This window comes from Psittacula echo (assembly GCF_963264785.1).
Source record: "Psittacula echo genome assembly, chromosome: 4".
In the NCBI taxonomy this organism is placed as follows: Eukaryota; Metazoa; Chordata; class Aves; order Psittaciformes; family Psittacidae; genus Psittacula; species Psittacula echo.
In genome coordinates this window covers 2,516,952-2,538,497 of record NC_137738.1, presented here as the reverse complement: position 1 = coordinate 2,538,497, position 21,546 = coordinate 2,516,952, and the positions used below count along the sequence as shown (strand labels likewise).

The window sequence follows — 21,546 nt, the reverse complement described above, 5'->3', positions numbered from 1 at the left end:
AAAACACAGTTCTTCAATTAAGAATATTCAACATTAGAAAGGAAGCTGTAAGTAATAATTAAAACACAAAAAATCTAAAGGCCTGTGGCATATATTTGTTAACCAGCCTTTTGTTAGAAGAGAAATATGATTGAGGATATAGATCCCTAGAGAGCCACCAGAATGTGCCCCAATTTCCAATCAGCTAACTTACAGAATGAATGCTAACTTGGTCACAGAACGAATGAGCACTTCATAATTACAGCAATAATCTAGCAGAGCCCAGTTTATAGAAATGGAATGGTAGCAATACAATGAAGCACAAACAATAACCTTCACATAGCAGTACCTACGTCACTGTACTCAAGTCCTCACTGTACCTACTTTCCTAGTGCATCACTTTTTCCCATCAGGCTTCCCCTAAATCAAATGGGTTGCCTGCCAGTGCGTTACCAGAGAGGGCTTTCATGGGTTGTTTCTTTGGCAGGGTTGGTTGGTTGTTTTCGAGGAGTTTTGGGTTGTTTTTTTTTCCCAGGGTGGTACATACCTGCTTTCCAGGAAGCTAAGCTAGAAGCTGGCCACACACATGCCCAGGACACAAAAGAATGCTTTTATCACCTGTATAGTCACTGTTGTCTCATTCCTCCGCTGCTGTTTTCATTTTGCAGCACTCATAAGCCACAACAGAAATGGCTGCAAGGAAGTCCCCTTGTGCTACCGCAAACCAGTATTAACGTAACAACACCATCAACAAAACAAAATAAAGTGGATTTATCTAGGGAGAAAAGAGCGGATGGGTTTGCTGCAGAGGAGATCACCTACAGCTGCAGAGAGCATGCATTTCTGTTCACACTGCATCACCTCTACTGAAAGCACTTTAAACACAGCACAGCAATGAGAGAAATACTAAATAACTACCCTCTTAGCAAGCTCTATTTATGAGTTGAAAACAAAAATATACGTATTTGGGAAACGGCATCTTTAGGGAGCTGGAACCCTCGGCATCTCCTTCTTGGAATCACCCTGCTCAAGAATTGTTTTCAAACTCCAAGAACACAGATGCACTTGAAAAGCACCAGCTGCAAGACAGCCACAGCAGCAGCACAAGCACAACCCTCCTCCAGCAGCAAGAACAGTGAGTGTGCACTCACTGTTTATTTACAATAAATGTTGTAAAGTTCCAATCTAAACACTCACAGTCAAATCAAAATATTTAGGCTTCAAAACAAACACCTAAAGGGCTGCAAATGCCAGCACTGGGGTTAAGAGACTTTGAGTTCAGTATACAAGATGCAGCAACTCCAAGTCAACGGGATGCAGTGAAGACCAAGTCAGTTCACATCAAAAAAGACTTCTTGCAGAGGAATGACATGTCTGGAGTAACATAGTGCTGGATTCATCAGGAGAGGAGGTCTCCGACATGGAAGTGCTGGAACAAGTCCGGAGGAGGGCCATGAGGATGATCAGGGGCTGGAGCACCTCCCGTATGGAGACAGGCTGAGAACATTGGGCCTGTTCAGCCTGGAGAAGAGAAGCTGCGTGGAGACCTCAGAGCAGCTTCCAGTGTCTGAAGGGGGCCTATAAGGATGCTGGAGAAGGACTCTTCATCAGGGACTGCAGCGATAGGACAAGGGGTAACGGGTTAAAACTGAAACAGGGCAAGTTTAGATTAGATATAAGGAAGAAATTCTTTACTGTGAGGGTGGTGAGGCACTGGAATGGGTTGCCCAAGGAAGTTGTGAATGCTCCATCCCTGGCGGTGCTCAAGGCCAGGTTGGACAGAGCCTTAGGTGACATGGTTTAGTGTGAGGTGTCCCTGCCCATGGCAGTGGGGTTGGAACTGGTTCATCTTAAGGTCCTTTCCAACCCTAACTATTCCATGATTCTATCTCACCTCCTTTTTTACTAGGGTTGAACCCATATTTAAAAGAGGTTGTATCTGTTCTAAGGGAAGGAAAGAAAAAAAAAAAAAAAAAAAAATCAACAGAAGTTGGTGTTTCTGGGATTTTTTTGACAATGACACAGAATTTCCATGTCAAGGATATGGTAAAACAAAAGGCAAACGTACCCAGGCCACTGAGTTTGTTGAGCAACTTTTCAGGGCTCTTACCTGGGCCTTCCAGACACAGTGGAAACCAGGTGAATACATAACAACTGTAAAACTGGTTTTGTTATCCTTGCTTAACCAAAAGGCGTTAAAATGAAAGCCAAACTAAAGAAAGAAACCGAAATGACAAGAGAAAAAAGAAAAGCCACTTTGCAAGAGGTGCCAAAAGAAGATCAAAAGGGTTCGGAAAGGACTACATGTTTACAGCCACTTTCCTTCTCCTCCCAAGTTTGTTTGTAACTAGCCACTGTTCACATTGAGGCAATAAATACAAGAACATATGTGATTTTTTTCTCCAAATGTGCCCTTTGACTGTCAATATCTCCCAAACAGGTGTTGGCTAAATGATTATAAATTGGCCTCTGGATACACCTCTTCAACTGAGCCGTACAGGACTGGCGATAATATAATTAGACCTAAAAACATCAGGCTGGTGAATGCTTTCCATCTGTTTGGCAATAATGTTTAGTTAACAATAGTCTTTAAAAGAAGCACCTTCAACTTCAGTTCTTAAAGTTATTTATAGGGCCATTCTTAACACACCAGCACTCTTGCTAACAAGAGCTTTAGCCACTTGGAAATTATTAGCCATACGGCTGTATATGAAAAGGAATGGCAGCATTTAACATCTGTATCTCTCCAGATTTACAAGCACCAACCTCATTTAAAGTCATTTCTTAATGAACAGTTCCATGGTCTGTATTAATATTATAGTTGCATGCACAAAGATCATAAGGAGCCAAACATTTTTTTAATACCAACAGTAGGCCAATCAGTAATGAAGCTGTCAGCATAAAGGACAGAATAATAGCTTCTTTAACCCTCAAACAGGATTTGTTCATTTGTAGAGTAGAAGACACCAATTTAAAAACTGCTCATGGGTTTGCTCACCTTTATAAAGACAAAAATCTAATTTGGTCCTAATTTGATACAATTGTCTTCCCAATAAAAGGCTCCTAAAGCCATCTTCTATTCCATGATAAAACAACTGCTATAACTAAAACTGTCATGAAATAATTACCTTTGATAGCATACCTTATTGCACAAATACGATTAATGTATTCCTCCCTTTCATTTTTCACACTTGCTTATCAGCACTGTATTAGCATATGGTGTACAGAACAGATTACTGAGCCCTCGCCCTATAAGACGACATATAGAATGACTACCACTAACGCGAATAAAGCAGACAACAGGTCCCTTTAGGGCTAGCTTCATCTGTTGTTCTATTACAACATCAAAATGAAAGCAGCAGCTACAGTTTTATAACTGTAATAACAACAAATAATATTGGTGTGCCTTTGAGGTTAACTGCCAACATGGACGAAGCAGTCTCACTAACCAGCTTCTTTCTTTTACCTTCTCATCAAGCATCACACCTTCCGGCAGTGAGGATCAACTCCAGCTCCACTTCATTTCATGGAAAATTCTTTCTTTGCTGATTCAATAGTGACCTTTCTGCCAGACTCTCTGCCTCAAAAGGCTCCCCAAGAAGCCCAGAAGAGCTCCATTTGGCTCTGACAGACTGCAGACATGGGCCCACCTAACCAAAAACCTGCTTCAAGGGGAGGCAGCCTGCATGCATATCACAAAAAGGTGGTTTAACCAGGTTCACCAAATCATTAAAGGACTACACGAATGAACAAATCACTATCAGAAAACTGACAGCTCAGGAAGGGGTAAGAGCAGGAATGAGATGGTCACAAGTATATTTGCCTGACTTTTTATCACACAGCCAGGGCAGAGAAAGGTGAGCAGCTCTTGGATGCATTACCAGGCTCCTACAGAAATGCAGTAACAGTAAACCTGCCATTGACCCAAATGCCAGCTTACTCTCCTCACCTCATGCTTTACAGCCAATTTCTAGATAGTAGAGCTATCCCAACAAGCCCTTCCTGTTTGCATTCCTTCACACTTCTCCCCCATTGCAAAATGAGAGTGCTTCAGTAACTCTTTTTCTAAGGTTTCTTTTTAAACTGCAAAGTGACAAGTCTCCACCCCAATGGCACAATGGGGCAAAACAGGATTCCACATAGCATTCCCTGTGGCATAACACTGTTCTTCTCTGAAGCAGACCACAGAGATGCTCACATTAGATTAGGCTGCTTCTAGATCGCATAAGCTGATGGCCCCCGTTTCACTGATGATGACCACTGCAATATATAATACCTCCTAATAGGGAGCTGTCAGCTGTAACATTCAGCATCCTATCTTGGCGAGGAGGGAGAAGAATGCACAGCAGGGCATTCCTAGGCACTGAGCAACTAGGCTGTGACACAAAAGGAGACAAGGCAAAATCCTATTTGCAATACTAATGTAGAGTCAAGGTCTACATACCACAGCTGGCTTCTAGGGCACTTTTGCTTACTCATCCTTGCCTTGTTTTCCTGTATTGATGACAACCTCAACATGGCCAAAACTACCAGCAGACAAATAGCAATTGCCACAGATAAATACATAATGTAAATAAGTGTCTTCAGCAGCACAGACATCCCTATTTTGCAGAAGCACTTGAGCTCTCAGGCATATCCCAAAATACAAGCCAATGCAGCACTGGTGCATGGCAGCATCTCAGTAAAGTGGCAGAAAACAATGCCCCCCCCCCCCGTGATGCCAAAGAGGATTTTCTACTTGTGATTTTTAGGGTTCTTTTCTAAGTCAAGGGTTAATTCTGATGCTGACAGCAGCTACTTAAAAAAATTAGCTTCTTAGATTTGATTTACAGTGTATCCAATGGCTTCATGGTAAATAAATTAAACTCAATTCAATATAGTAGGTACAATTAATTGGAGAAGAATAAAATAAAACCTGCCTGGTAAATAACCCTAGTCTAGCTTTAAGAAAACAGTTCATTTTAGGATCCTTTAAATGCACAGAAATTAGCAAATGTTTCGGTATGCTAATTTTTTTTAATTAAAAGATATTTCTGCAGTAAAAGCTCTTTCATATGCATTACTGATTCTTCATCAAACGTTAAGTTTCCAACTTAACACCACTATAGCCGGTGGCAGCCTGAAGGTTTACCATCTGCTGCCACCCAAAGTCACGGTGGCCACCTTCAGAACATATGCATCAAAGCCCTGAGATAAGAGACCGAAGGAATACTGCAGAAGTCAGCATAAGGGGAATCACAAACCCAGAGGCAGGCAACAGGCAAGTCACCAGGAAAAAAGGACGTGCTGAACCATTAGTCACCCCACCGAGCACCCAACCAAGGTCGCAGGGGACAACACTGGAAGAGCTAAGGACTGCTCTAAATGCACTGCTCTCCTGTGGGGTGGCTTTGACATGAATGCAGTCCTCTGTCACACTGCAGTCATTTGCTCCCCCAGTTCCCCTTTCTTTTCTTTTTCCCCTCTCTACCCCCCACAGAGCATCTAATACTGACTCTTTTCTAGTCTTCACACTATAAGGACATGCCACAGAACATACCTGTGCTTTTCATTTACTTGAGAAGGTTTCAACACTGATCAAAATAAGCACCTTAAAACATGCTTGCTTACAAGAATGTGACTTTAAAGTCACTAACACAGGTTGAAGAATAGCTCGTGCCTGATCAAAGAAAATGGAATAGGATCTCTTACTGCAGTACCAGATACCAGAAAGGTTCTGAAGACACACCAGAGCTAAGGAATTACTTTAAAAACAGCTCCATTCTGTTATTAAATTACTATTCTACACTGAAAACACATCCGGTAATAACATCATCAGTGGCCCACCTAGTAATTCTGGTCCTTAGCTCCTAAAAAAAAAAAAACACTCTTACCATACAACCACAGAATGGTTTGGCTTGGAACAGACCTTAAGATCATTCAGTTCCAACCCCCTGCCATGGGCAGGGGCATCTCACACTAGAGCAGGTTGCTCCAAGCCCCTGTGTCCAACCTGGCCTTGAACATTGCCAGGGATGGGGCAGCCACAGCTTCTCTGGGCACCCTGTGCCAGCGCCTCAGCACCCTCACAGGGAAGAGCTTCTGCCTTAGATCTAACCTGAACTTGCCCTGTTTCAGTCTGAACCCATCACCCCTTGTCCTATCGCTGCAGTCCCTGATGAAGAGTCCCTCTTCAGCATCCTTGCAGCCCCTTTAAGGCACTGGAAGCTGCTCTGAGTTCTCCACACACCTTCTCTTCTCCAGGCTGTATGGCCCCAATTTTATCAGCCTGTTTCCATAGGATATATTCTCTAGCACAAGTCCTACAAACTCAAAGATGCATCAGATGATCACCCAGGATTATTCTCCTTGCATATACAGCTGAAAAATCCTGTTATAGGTAGTGACAAGTTGGTCACCCGAGTCTAGCATGAGTACTGTGGACTGCAAGAAAACCTTAGCAGGGGCTGGCACAGAGCAGGATGCCACGCTCAGGGTATGGTTGTGGTGATGAGGCAGAAGCAGGGGTGCGATTCCCCCCCACTCACTCCTCAGCTGTGTCCTGTCAAGGCTTCCAGGATTAAAAGATCCAACACAGATTTACTCTTGTCACTTTTCAGATTACACCGCCCGGACTCTCGCTCGTCTCCCTCTGTTGTTATAAAAAGATTACATTTGCCTAATATGTATGAGAAATGTGATTATCGCTTATCCTTGTACCTGTGCAATACGAATTATCTTCAGTTTGCAATTATTCCTCCTTTCAAACCATTATTCTAAGGAACTTAGAGCTTGTATATTCTATGACTTGCAATAATAGTGTATTTACAAGACAAACGGGCAGCTTTAAATAATGCAAATGCTAAGAAAGTAGCATAGAGTCAAACTTTTAAATACTTTTAGTTGGTTGGTAACAGAGAGGAAAGCCTACTTTCTTAGAGCAAACTAAAAACTGGCCAGTGAATGACAAATGGTGAAATATTAACCTAGAAAATATATGTGGCAGGTTTTACAAGAGAATACAGTTTACAGTATGAAATGCCACTCAGCATCACCAACTAATCGCCTGGCACAAATTATGGACTGAGCAACTTGGTAACAGTTAGGAAGACAAACTTAAATATTTAAAGGTTTAGAAGAAACTATCTCTAGAAATTATTTCTTTCTGGAGGCCTACACTGAAATAGTCAATAATTTCGTTTCTATTTTATAAAGGGAAGGGCAGAATCTGTGTTATTTTACCCAATCTTGGGACTCATGTCAGATGAAACAAAACATTCACTGAAGTTAGAAGAAATACTGAGATAAAGAAGCTAATGAGAGACTGAGCATTATGACAACAAAACACTCAGAAATGTTCAGACTGGTATAAATGGAAAGACTTCAGGAAAACAAGTGGCAGAGGTCTGGGGACAGGGAAGAAGGGACAGGAGTCTAAGTTGGGATAGAGAATGTGTTTTGAAGTTGAGCAAGTTTTGTTACTTGAGGCTTGAAATGTGACTGTAGCCTATAAATAATCCCACAGTGACAGGAAAAGGAAGGCAGTGAGCCAAGAAATCAGTTTTGACAACGACCCTGTAGTTGATTTGATTTTTGTAAAACTTGGCAAGTCACTTAAGAAATTAAAGGGTTATCAAAACATAAACCAAGCTCTTAAAAGCTTATTTATTTGTATTAACAGTTACTGCTATTGCTCAGTTTCAGATTTGCAACCATTTTTGCCACTGCTATTTTCCATTATGCCCTGTTTGGATGAGGAAACCCTGCTACTCAGTTGAATTCACTAGACTATGCTTACAGCCAGTTTCTATTTCGAAGCATCATAATGAAACAAGAATGCATATCTGTACTGGATGATGTTGCTGATTACAGCTCCCTTTTCTCCATAGCTCTTATATACACACAGCCACTCATTCAAATCCGTAAGATGATCTCAAGAAACTTGGCAGTGTGCACCTGAGAGCCAGGAGAGAAAAAACATCTGCTATGGTCAACTCAGTTTTACAACTGCAACAGTCCTTATGTCACCTCGAAATACAATGTTGAACATTGAAGTTTTTAAGTGTTATTCACGCACCACACACACACTGCAATAAAACGAGCCCATTTCTCCTATCCTCTGATTAAACTTCATTAAAACTAACCATAACCTGATTTGAATTCAACTATGGGGCTGCAGATTATGCATGTGAACTCTCTATATATCCTGTATACTTCTGCTTTTTGACACTTTCACTCATCATGTAGACAAGCAGTAATCACCCTTTCTAAATAATTAATAACACTGATTTGGTGGTACTGCCTATTTCTAAGGTCAACTCATCCAAATGTATTACCATCAGACTTCTCACGGTAGCACGACAGCCACGAAACATAACCATGGCAGGGGGGTTGGAACTAGATGATCTTAAGGTCCTTTCCAACCCTAACTATCCTATGATTCTATATTCAAGAGGAACAGAATTACTTCCAGGTCTTCAGAGAAGTTATTTATTTCTAGAATCCTCTCCAGAAACTCAGACAATTTTAGCAAAGAGAGTATTTTATTTTCTAAGGTTTCGGATTGTATAACAGAGCTTAACAAACAGCGTATTGAACAACAAGCCCAAATGTACAGACATCTGTGGAAGGACTGATCACAGTCACACCAGTGCCAACACAGACAATGTGGCTTGATGGGGGACCAAGGGAGGGGATAGAAAAGACATAAAAGACAGTCATTGGTTACAGAGGCATAGTTATTACTTAATGCAGTCTGCTTTCAAGATGAATCTTTAAAATGAATGAATCTAAATAACAGAGAGTTCTAAGGAATAAGAAATTGGGGTTGAAACAGCATTGTGAAGGTATCCAACAGCACCATAACAAAGTCGTTTCTTTAGGGGCCAGTTATAGCTTCAAAGCAAAGATTTGCCTAGGGCAGAAACTCAGCACAGAATCTGCAACCTTGATTTTTAATTAGGCAAATTTTGAAAGCAAAATCTATTATTCCAAAAAGAAGTTTCCTACTTCAAGCTACATGAACTGATAAAATAATTGACCATCCTACATTGGTGATAACAGTAGGTAAAATATTTAGATATTAGCCTGTTTTCAAGGTGGTGCCTGTGATAACACTAACACGAGCTTTGCTGCCCAATCAGCAGCACCTCAGATTCCACAACATCTGCAGGACAAAAGCCACCCTGATGATTACATTAAACCTTGATTTTCAGAAACCTACTCACTGGTAGACTCTTCCCATAACAAACACATAAAATACCTGCAAACACCACCTAGTTAACCTTTGACACCACCAAGTGAGCAAGCATAGCAGCAGTAGGATTCAAGAAACCTGATTTCCTCAAGCAAAGCGTAAGTCCTCTTGGGTCTAGTAAAATAGCTGGATTTACAGCACACCCTTTGTATGAGAGCAGAAGGATGGGAGGCAAGGCACAGATATGGTCATCATTCTGTGACTCTTCACATTTTAGAGAGTTTAATAATGCTAAGATCTCTAAATCAGATTCAGCAGAAAAGGGTCAACACAGCAAAAATTGTTAAGGTGACAAGGAAGGTGGAAAGGCAGAAAAAGAGGGAAAGATAGCACACTGGGAATAAGGTAGGCTAAAATTAAATGCCTAATCATTCTGCCTAGCCTAAAATAGTTTGAAAAACCCTGACTTTCAGGTAGCAACAAGCATTTTGTCTGTGAAAATGAAGCCAATTCAAAACCCTTCAAGAGGCTTCAAATGAAGAACAAAGACTGACATTACTCTGAGGGAAGGCACTGAACCTTTCAGCATTTGATGGAGAGCAGGTTAACAGCTGGTTTTCTCAAGGCAGCACTGTGGCAGACACACACCACTTGGGGCTTCAAGCCGCAGCAGGAGAACAAGTCTGCAAAGCAACCACCACCATTTTTAAGACAGTGTGTTTAAGCCAGTCTTGCACAGTTAAAATATGCCAGTTACCTTCCACATACCCATTTTCTGCTGAAACAGAAGCAGCTACCACAGGGTTAGAACAGGAGTTCAGGCAAAACTCTGTGATGCTGAATCTGCTACAAACTTGTGTCCAAAAGCATGGCATCTTCAACACTGGCCTTGAAAATCAGAATCCACTTTCAAAAGCAAATACTCTCTGTCATCTGCTTGGCTCCGGTGAGGATACTTCCACATTTATTCAGATTTCTCCATGATGTGAGCTTCAGGGCATACGTAAAGCCGAGAAGGAGGCAAAGAACAGTGACAGTGAGGAAGGAGGTGAGATGGTGCTCTAAACCAAAGGCAGGGGCATCGTCTCCAGCACACAGATACACATGCATACTTCTGCTTTATATTCACATGCATTTTGTGTATGCATTATAAACCCAAGTAAAAGACGCTCTGAACATCTGGGCTTAGAGCAGTTTTTCATTCACCTCACAACTTTATGAACACCTTAAAGTAGATGAAAACAAATGCAGCATACTCAGAATAAGATGAAGGTCGTAATAAGGAGAATCTGGAAGCATGGATGCAGAGTACAAAGACTCCTGAAAGAATATTGCCCCCTTTTTCATACAATAATTAAACATTAACTCTGCCCCCTATGACATTGCTTACACATGAGCACACCAGCTGTATACATGAGCCTGTTATTAATCACACACATCTCCAACACTACAATCCTTTATTTCTATTACCACCAGAGCCCCGATTCTTCCTAACTCTGCCTGAAAGAACTGGACACATTCAGCTCCCACCTGCAACTCTGAGTGGAGCTGTGTGCTCAGAGAGATCTAGGAGATCTGATCCCACCAAGGACTCCAAAAGCTTCATTCTGATCAAGCATCTTTTCCAGTTGCTGCTTATTATTCTTCTGCAAAAATGAAGATACTGAAAAGGTTCATTTCCAACACTTCTGCAGCCTCACTGCCAGGCTAATTCACAAAGGCCATGCCTCCTGCATCTGTTCAGGGGCTACTAATCTAGTTAGTGCCTAATTCAACAGATAGGTGTTCTTTCCAACCTGTCTCCCTGATACATATACTAAGTGGAACACAGGCTAAATTCTGTACTTACAACTGAGGAAAGAAGATATAATGCATGTGAAATCAGAGCTGGGAAAACCTTGTGTACTATAAAAACAACTATAATACCTAATGTATATAGCCCTCTGAGGAGAAGTTATCAACTTAGGCACATAATTACAACAAAACAGGCAAAGAAAAGCAAAAAGTCAGTCCCCTTAGCTAACATCAGTCCAACAAGAAAAAGAAACCGAGCAATCCAGATCTTAAGAGACCAGCTACAGGCTTTCTGATGTATGATACAAATGCATCAATTGACCACGCATCAGTACATCACACACAAACCAAAGACAATCTAAGGAACCATCAAAAGGCACCAGGGAATTGGCATGGCAAAAAGTAAATAAGCACCTTACAGTCTGCATTAGCCACTGCCACATTGCTGAATAATGCATCATCTTAGAAGTACTTGGTAGGGTGATAACTAATCAGCATTATCAAAACAATGCAGCAATTCTTCTGGTCTCTTCATTAGGCTTGCAAAAATATCCATATGGTGCTTTTCTGTCTACAGAAGGGAATTACCCTGGGAGTTTGGAAGCCATGATTTGCATGAGTCAAAACCAAACTTGTCTTCATTGCTGTATGCCTGTCTTGGCGGGGGATTTAAACTCCAAATTCTCAGGGAAGGAGAAGAGCCATGTGGCCCCAAGCCCCCATTTCAAGTAACAGTTCAAAAGTAGGAATTTCTACCCCTCTATGTTTCACATATTCAGCAGATTGTTCAACCAAAAACACATCAAGTCGTCCTTACCCCAGTCCTGTAACCATGACTTCACTTTTGAAAAACAGGCCTCAGCCTATTGAATGCCACCAAACATGTACCTTATCCTTTAGCTCAAATACATTTTGCATGACCTTACATGAATTGCTTAGATAAAAGCCTTTTTTCTTCTACTTTTGTTATTTTAAAGTGCAGATGCATTTGAGTCATTTTCCCCTTTTGTTTCATATCCTTAAGATCCACAGCTTCAAAGACAAAATGTCAGCATGCAGTCGATTTATGACTGAATTCTTGAAGAGCCACTGAAGAATTACCTTGTCAATCACCCCAAGGACTCTGAAGGCCTTCAGTTCCTCGGCAGGGCTCCTTAGGTTCCAAGAGGGCCTTGAACTTAGTGATCCTGGAGGCTAATGGAAGATATCAAAGATGATACATCAATCAGGGTGGTACTTGAAGGAAGACTGCCTGCTGAAGCAAATGCCAGGGCGAAGGAAACTAAATTTATCATAAATCAGAGAGAGTGAAGATGAAAGGAGAAGTTTTCTGTTTGTCCTTAGTGGAAGGGAAGGGAAAAAAAAAAAAATAACAACTTGCAAGTAAATAAAAATCATTGAGATAACATTGAAAACCAAAATTTTAAAAGAAAATATAATGAATTTTTCTATTTTCTATGCTTAATGGAACCTGGCAATTGATTACTCAGTTCTTACCCATCACAATAATCAAGCAAAGCCTTACAGGTATTCTGAACACAAAATAATTCAGAGATCACTGAGGAGAAAGCAAATTAGAGGCTTTTTAAGCCTGAAGAACATAAAATACAGAATTACAAACAGGGGTCTCATGCTCTCTGGTGAGCTTTATGAAATCCTTTTAATAACAAGGTGCACAACAGAAATAAATCCTCAAATTGCCTTAGAAAAAGGATCTAGCTATGTATCATTCATCTAGAAATTAACACCATAGCAAGAGAATTGGCAGGAGCTAACTATTCAAGCAGTTCATATGCATAGATTCTTGTCTGTGCTATGTTTTGTAGCTACTCAGGGCAAACTCAAAGCTTGCATGTCAGAGGGGGGAACAACATTGCAACTGGAAGTCTTCTGGGACAAAGATCAACCCCTTAAGCATCACATATGCCTCTGGCACGTTAACAAACATTTTCAGGAGACTTCATTACATCTTCCTCTAAACATCCAACATACAACTTCTACCAGACACGGATCTCTTCCTCAGAAATAAGGTAAGTTCATTTGCAGAGTTGTTGAATGCCAAATTCCTTTTAAACATAACCTGGCCTCCCCCATAACACTGCTGTTGCACGAAGGTAAAGGAAGGTGTAAGGCTTCTAGGAAGTAAAAGCTGTTTAATTTGTCAGCATCCTGAAGTAATATTTAACAACTACATCACAAAGGAAAACTGCTGGTAAGCAATTATGCTGTGGATGTAATGTTTGAGTATCAAGAAATTTTTCTTTATGATCAGAAACTCTCAGAAAAACTGAAGATCCTGAACTAGGATAATTCCCTTTGCTTCCCCACAAGTGTTTCCCTCTAGCATCCTTACCGTGCTCTCCCCAAAGGCCAGAGCACCTCTTCAAAACCCACTCCAAAACTGGTTCTGCTTCATGATGCCAGTCAACCACCTTTTCTCTTTCCAAATTCTTTCCCCAAATCAGCATTTATTTATGCATTGGCCACAAAATTCCAAAGAAAGGGTCATGAACACATGTTCAAAAAGCATGGAGGAAAGTGTGCTTTTGTGTTCACCGACTGGGCTCGATATTTAAAAGAGATTATTATTTATCTTCATCTGTTTTGTCACATAAACACTGCCAAGCAAGGGTACCAGCAGCAGTTATGATAAAATCACCCAGATTCTACATATCTAAAGGTTTCAGCATGAAGAAGAAATTAAAAGCCTCTAAATGAACTTTTTCCTCCAAACCTAGTTTAGGTTCCACATTCTAGCAAGCTGCTGGAAGGTCAAGGGAGTTCTTTTGTCGGGTTGTATTTTGAGTGTGTGCAATTCTTCTGCAATAATGAGATATTTGCTTTGAAACAAGAAGTTGTGCTAACACAGAGCTTATCCATGACAAGATTTCAAAAGCATTCCAAGGAATATACTTAATGAAAGCAGCATTTCCAACTCCTCCTGACTGCTATACAGTATTTCCACGTCTATCTGCATGTTACTACTACCTTTTAGAACCATTCCTCAATAATCAAGCTTTTAAAGCTTTCTCTTATGTGTAACATTTCACCCATTAATGAAGTTCCTACATTTCTACAGAAATTAACTAATAGTTAACTATTAACTAACTAATTAACTAGTCTAATAATGCTACAGAATCAGATTTCTTCACCCATCATAACTGAAGAGCTCCGCAAAAAAACCCAGTATGTACTTTTGGGACTTCTCCAAAATATCACCAATAGTGGCAAAGTCAGCAATACTGCGTACACACACTGCTTTTCATATATGCACTATACAGACATTTCTTACCTTAAAACACTTTACAGTCACATCCACAGCTCCCAGTGGCTTCTCCATTTTTATCAGTTTCAGGTTATTTTTTGCTCTTTACAGTATTTTGGTTTCACTGTTGCAAAGTCTAATAGTAGAGGCCAGTGCTGGGGAGGCATCATATTCTGTCGTGAAGCAAGCACACTCTAAATACCCAATTCCCAGAACTACAGCAGTTAAGCACTCTATGAAGCCTCCTGCTCCTCTGAACAGAGTGAAAATCCAAGCTCAGCATCCAGCCATCAGTAATAAAGAAAAACCAGCTCTCTCATCAAAAATAGAGGAACAGAATAAAATAATACAGGAAGGAGTTACAAAGTCAAAAGCTTGCTTTGCCTTTAAAAATAAGGCATTTATATTCTAAAGAAAGTGGCAAGCCACCTCTGCTGGCAGGCGGCCATCAGCAGCTTGTCCAAATGCTCAGCATGCTGCTCAGGTACCCCAGCATCTTCTCTCTTGTGCCTAGACCCTCTGTGTTTTCAAACCATTTCCGGACTACATTCTGAGCAGCACAGCTGGAGTTACCTGACTTGGGATTGGCATCACCAGTTCCTTTCCCATCACCACCTTTTGGCTAGTGTGTGCTAATTTCAAGTAGAAAGGGATGATGCTGATTGTGATACTGGCCTTTGCAAAGACTCAGCAGCTTGTGGCCTCCACTTGCCTTTGGAAGGCTCTAGTTTTGCAAGCTACACAGTGAAACACGGCAATAGCTCCTGTCTCAGCTTTGGCGTCACTGCCAGCAGTTGTAAGAGCAGGGGGAGAAAGAGAAGTACACCATGAGCCAAGCAAGAGGAAAAGCCTCTTATGTTAAACTCATTTAAGGCAAGAACACTATCCCTAGCTCAGTGACACAAACACCATTTGATAGAAAATGATGCTCCTGCTGATGTTGCCACCTTTGACAGCAGTTACCAGAGAAGCTCAGGATACAAAAAGAGCACTTGCACAAACACCAGTGCAGAGCTACACACCAAAATGTGATCTCCCCTCACCATTCAGACACCTGTGTCTGATGACTTCAGTAACCGTAGCATGGCCAGGTCCTTTTATATATAATGGTGCATAAAGAAGCAATTCTCAATATAAAAAAAAATGGCGTAAGTAGCGTTATAAATAATTTCAAAAAGTAAAAAAAACCAAACCCATGCATTATAAAAATACCAAAGTCAAAACAGACCCAAAGCCTGCACATGCAGCCATGCTGGGCCTTGCAGCTGCCAGCTTTGTGAGACTGCAGCTTTCCAGCTGTCAATCCAGTAAGATGCAAAGGCTGTGCTGGAGCTCACACTCAGGTTTAGAGGTGGCTCCCAAGAGCTGTTCCTAAAGGGGCAGAGGAGAAAATACACCTTCAGTGTCCGCAAAATGGCCTGCTACTGCTGTTACACAGCATGCTTGAGTGCTTGTTGTCGAGAAAGCCCTTGAGGCTGCCGTGCTGTGCCAAAGGAGGAAGAGGAGGACAGCATTTGCTGCAGCTTGTTTTTCCAGAAGGTCTACGTGCCTGTTTACAACCTCCAGAAGCTGCCTCCACATCTCCTATGGGTCACAGCAAGGCTTTTCTCAATGATTACAAGACCCTGTCAAGTGAATTCCCAGTTCATGGTCAATCATAGTTGTGTCAACTCCCTGTGCTTCTTTTCAGCCTTAAGAAATCTTCTATCCATCTGTAAGCCCTCTGCCCATATAACCTTTTTTCAACAGTGCCAAGAGTTCTCCAAACACCTCCTCTTGTGCTCCTCTCTTCAGCACTTAGACTTGCCAGCACAGGGTGGTTACTAAGGATGCTATCCTTGAGGACTACGCTGTTGGCTTTTGTTGAGGGAAGGCAAGTAACAAACTACTATTGTTCTTTGTTTGGTTTCCATGCCATCAAAGATAAGTTTTGCTTCTCAGCTCTGAAATGCCAGACCTTTGCCTCTAGGGAAATCTGGTTTTCAAAGCAAAGGGCCTGGCATTTCAAGCTGCGGGGAAATGGCTTGCTTCCTTCTGCCCCAGGCCCCTAGAGAAAATCCACCATGCTTTACCTTCATGTGATGTTCAGATGGCAAACGGGTGGCTTGGGGTGCATTCAGCAGGCACAGTCTTTTGAGACTACTGCACATGGCTCAGCACCCAGCTGGTAGCCCAAGACTTTGGGATATGAGAGGCTGAAGGGTACAGGATGATAACTGAACCTGCACTTCTGAGCTTACCTCTTCCCTTGCTGGACATTTCTCATTCTGGTGGATGAGAAAGAAGTAAAATGTCATGTCTAAGAAGGACAGGTAAGCCTAGCTTTGATGCTGATCACTGTGATTGCTCCTTGTAAGGGCACAATAGGAAACACACAGCTGTCTACACCAGACACGGCTGACAAAGTACTTCTGCCTTGCAACATCAGGTCATGAACAAGAACACTTTGCCTTAAATTCCTACACTTGCTTACAAGTCAGACCTTTTCCTCCAAGGTGCAAAGTGTCAGCATCCCCACTGCCCATGATGTTCCCTGCACTGAACCATGCTTCCCATAACAAAACCACACTCTGCCAATGTAATATTGCCATAGGTACTGCTAAAGAACAGGATTTGTCTTTCATTTTCTTGCAAACCAGTTTCAGTTGTATGGTTCAAACTGTGCTGACTTGGCCATGCTTCTAGGACAGGCATCTTACGCATGCAGTGGTTCTTCTCAAAGACTTCAGTATGTCTCCAGAAACGTTGATGAGAGACCTCTTTACAGATCCACGTGGGCAAAGAAGGTATTGTATAGTGTTCTTTAAAGCACTGGCATACATATCCTGCCCAAGCACCAGCATTTGAAGAGATGGTATCAATCAGCATGACCTACAGCAGTGCCCCAGGAGGTGGCAACAGACCAGCCTTGCCCCACCATGACCAATGGCATGTAAATGGCAGTCAGAGAAACATCAAGCTGGTGTGAAGTGACAGTGAAAAGAGGTATACACACCTGTACACTATAGACTTGATTCCTTTAGAAGGAGGACATGCTATATATATAGATGCAGGTCATTTCAGCTCACTTATCACTGTCTGCAAGGGGTGGAATAACTCAAGCAAACGCCAATATAAACTATCTGGAGCAGTAAACATGAAAAGCACTAAGATGCAAGAATTCAGGTCTGCTCAGGAACAGAGTCACACTCCCCACTTGCCTCAAGACACTAAACCAAAGCACAGAGCATGTCAATCCTTAGTGGTTCCTACCACTACGCTTACAACAACTTTGGAGGTAAGTCCTTTTCCCAATGTGCCTTCAGCTATCAACTTGGAAACAAGCTGTTCCTCACCTCCACTATCATGACCCAGAAGCACCATTTGCCCTTGATGCCAGCAAATTCCAAAGTTCTACGATAAAAGTCAAATTTATGCATTTGCAAAAGAAAGGATAGAAAGCAAAGAAAGGATATTAAAATACGCAAACAGATTTAGTAAAACAAAGCCAAACGTGGAAACATGGTGGCGTTCTGTGAAAAGAATAAGCCAGGTGCACCATTTTGCTTGTGCAAAGTCAGATTTGCCCTAACTTGTCAGTTTTGAGGTTTAACACAGAAGGAGAATGGTTTTGTATTCTCAACACCTTTTTTTTCCTTGTCTTATCCCGATTAATCCTGCTTTCCTTTGGGTCTGCAAGGAAGGCATGTGCCTTATTCTGTCCAGCATAAAAGAGGAAATACTTTACCTCTCAAGTTCACATACAAAAATACAACCTATTTCTTCCTCCTTCCCAACCACAATTCACTTTTAAACTTACAAAAAGGCAAAAATAGGTTGTTCACTTTTTTTTTTTTATCTTGTTCTGCAGTTTCCAAACACACTGAGGTTTCCATTCAATACAGATTCTTCCCCATTTTCAGGGGTGTTTGACCCAAAAAAAGACTACCTAGTAGGAGTTCATATCAGTCCAAAACACTAAATTGTTCAAAGTACGCTTCATAGCAGCAGCAAGACTCCAGATGTCACAAAATATATCCCATTTGGAACATCCTCAAAACTGTACTTGTGGGCTCACAACATTAAAAAGCTACCCTTCAAAATCACTGCCTTTGCTTTTTTCATTTACTTATTAGGGAGCTGGGTTTTAGAAGGCTTCCCATTTCTGCAGCAGTGGTCTCCTTAAAGCATTTTTAGATCTGTGCAAAATAAGAAGCAGTAATCTTGTGCCCCTTTTGTCCTCACTTGATATAAATGTAGAGAGACAGGGAGTTGGTGACTTTTTTATTTACTACAATAGGGCGGTCACTGACAAGCACACACAGTTTAGCATGACTGCAGTAAAAGTCTAAAGTTAAGAACAGATAAGTCCCAAAGCAACTGTTTGGGGAAGGGCAAAGTAGAAATTTATTGATGGTATCTTGGAACAAGCTTTGTTTGTCTTTTGCACAAGTACAGATAAGGGTGTTTCTGCTTAAGAAGGTAGGAATTACTACAGGAACTCCTCAAAAAGCAAGAAGCAGTTGATCACTTCAGGATATCCAAGTCAGACATTTGAAGGGAACTGGAAGAACCTTTGCTCAATTAAGTACTTATTTTGAGGGAAATTCATCTCATCTCCCCTTGCCATGTGCTTGACTGACTTCTGGTATACACCGTTATAACGTAGGCTAAAGAAGCCAACAGCCTTCTTGCTCCCTATAGAACTGAGCAATAGCAAGGGAAAGTCAAAAGCAACGTTATGTTCTAGTGTAGATTTTTGCTTTAAATTCTTTAGCATGATTAAAAGTGCTTACGTCATCATGTGCTTACATCATTTACATTACATAAAATGTGAGTTTAAAGCATGCAAAAAAACAGGCCTGTATTAGATGAAGCACTCAATGCTATGAAATGCAAACAAGAAGAATCAGAGAAGAATGGCAACTTAACAAAATAACATCAAAACACTCCTTAGGTTCCCTGAAAGAGAAATTCTAGACAGTTTGTGAACCTCAAGCTCGTATTTGTTTTGCTAAATGACAGGACAATTTAATTTCACGAAATTCTGGTCAGAAAGAAAAGAAACTGAAGCCTACCATAGAAACAGATGAATCTTCCGAGGGTTTATGGCAGAAGCTGGAAATCTGTTCAGCACGCATAAGGTATTCTGCAGTCTTCCTTTTCACTGCTTCACGACGAGTTGGACTTGATTCACCTCAATGGGGGAAAAGAGAGAGGCACTAAGTAATCAAAGCACATGACTGCTTTGATTCTACCTTTTTGGTTTGTTTGGGTTATGTCAAATCAAACCTACAGATAGGTTTTCTTATAAAAAGCAAATACTATGATATCAGAGTTCTACAAAACTAACAATTTAAACCTTGCTATAGACCAAGGTAAACAAAGAGTCTTACCTCAGTTTTTTGTCTATATGTTTCTATGGTAACAGAAGAAGTGAGACCCTGATCTGAACATTACACTCCAAAAAAACCTCAATTAGAAAAGACATAAGATGTTTGCAAGAAAAAATAAAGAAACTGTTTTTTTTTTTTCCTCCTGTTTCTAATATAGGCTTTCCTAAGTATAAATGAAAGCCAGAAATGCTGTTAATAGGCAGAAGACAACATGAGAGACACCAAGAAGTCTTGCTCACAGCTTACAGTGCTAGCTGCTCCTTGCCTGTTGGCTTGGGACAACACAGGAAGAAGCACTTACACCAACGACTTCACTTCCCAGATGGCTGAACCATCACTGCGTTATGTCCACTCTACCCAGCCTCTTGCAAGAAGTGATAATCCCATGATCCTGCACAAATTCCATCTTCACTCCAAAACTTCAGAGTTTATCATGAGCAATATATTGTTATAATAGTCTCAATTTGTGATGACAACAGAACAGTCAATCTCCAAGCAAAGATAAGACTGTGAGTCACAACTGTTATAACAGAGAATTGACATTACTATGCTGAAAAATAGTTAGAGACAACTGTCCCAGAAGAAGTCTGAATGATAGAGACTTCATGTGGCCCTGACAGTCTCTTCCAGCTCTGAGGCCATCCAGCACTTCAGAAACACAGCCTTAGCCGTGATGGGCTTCTGCACCAACAGGTACAAGCCACTACCTCTCACAAACCTATGCTCTAACAGGGCAAGGAACTGCAAGGGTATCTGCCTAACAGATACTCAACATGAAAGCCAAGGCAAGGAACAGGAGTGGTAATAAATTAAGCACACAAATACACAAACCCTAACCAAGAGCAGATAACAGAGACAATAACAAAGACTGGAACTCATAAGATACTGATCAATGGGCCATGAAAGGAACCTCTGAGTGTAACCTTGAAGAAGTTCAACCAGAAACTTGGTAACTGATAAGGAAAAAAAGAGGATTATTGTAGGCTATCAAGAATGAGTCCCATAAAAAAGAGCAAACTTATTATGGGATGTCTGAGGGAGACCTTACTGCGTAAATGCCTGCATGCAAAAGTTATTGTGGAAGGTTTGGGGGATGGGGGGATTGTGACAACGTGTAAGGCTTTGTGAGACGTTTAAGAGCAGGATTAAAGGTAAGGAAAAGGAGAGGGTCAAGGTGGAGTACAAGCATGAGAAAGCGGAGGTGAGAATTTCATGGGCTGCGTATAAGCAGGCTCAGTCTGACTGAGCCCCATACCTGACCACCGCTGTCTGTCCTCCCTTCTTATGAAACTCTATTCCGCACTATTGTGTGCTTATTATTCTCTGTGCATAAGATACACCAACAAAATTCAAGCTAGATAAGCAAGGAAGTCAGAGAAAAATGTCTGAAAGCTGGACCATGGACCTCTGGCATAGCCACCAAAGAGACCTGAACAGAGGATCTTTCCCTGACCAGCAGCAGGTCAAAAGAAGTTGGCCATTCACACAGCCTGTGGTTATGTAGGTGTCTGCAAAGGCAAGATGCTTCTCTCTGTGTCAATGTGTGGTCAGCCATGCCCATACAGAGTATATATGTGCACAGGCAAGCTTATCTTACAAATTTGCACCCAGCTTCTGGTAGGACACAAAGGGACAGGGATAAGCTGCAGCCACATCTCTCTAGCAACTCAGGGCAGGAGCCACCGCTCTGATCCTTCAGTCAGCCAGATCCGGCTTAGCTCTAACACCAGCTCCTTAATAAAGGAGAAGAAGCAGGTTGTCTGGCTGTTCCATTTGCTAAGATGGCAAAGAACAATGAAAAACTAAGCACAAGGTCTCTTCCAAAAGGTCAGCAGAGTTGCTCTGCTGTAGGCTCTAGGAGTTTCTATTTTCCCCCTGCCTCATACAAGTGAAAATGAATCACTGCTCTTGCTTTAGACAGTCCTTAGACTCAGACTGTGAAGAAGGCAGAGGCTCTT

The 21,546-nt window shown here is 41.5% G+C and overlaps 1 protein-coding gene across 6 annotated transcripts in view; it reads right to left on the bottom strand.

The window, feature by feature from the left end:
• Window positions 1-21,546, bottom strand: part of RPS6KC1 (ribosomal protein S6 kinase C1) — a 91,846-nt gene that overhangs the window by 30,208 nt on the left and 40,092 nt on the right. For 5 of the 6 annotated variants that reach the window (XR_013956733.1, XM_080616857.1, XM_080616858.1 and 2 more), the window contains exons 8-9: window positions 19,271-19,389; window positions 12,050-12,142 (exon numbers count right to left, since the gene is read on the bottom strand). Coding sequence is in view for 5 of the 6 variants with exons in the window: in XM_080616857.1 (XP_080472983.1) it covers window positions 12,050-12,142; window positions 19,271-19,389 (212 nt within the window). In the remaining variant the exon portion in view is untranslated. The remainder of the gene's footprint in view (window positions 1-12,049; window positions 12,143-19,270; window positions 19,390-21,546) is intronic. The other variant, XM_080616861.1, reaches the window with a different exon arrangement.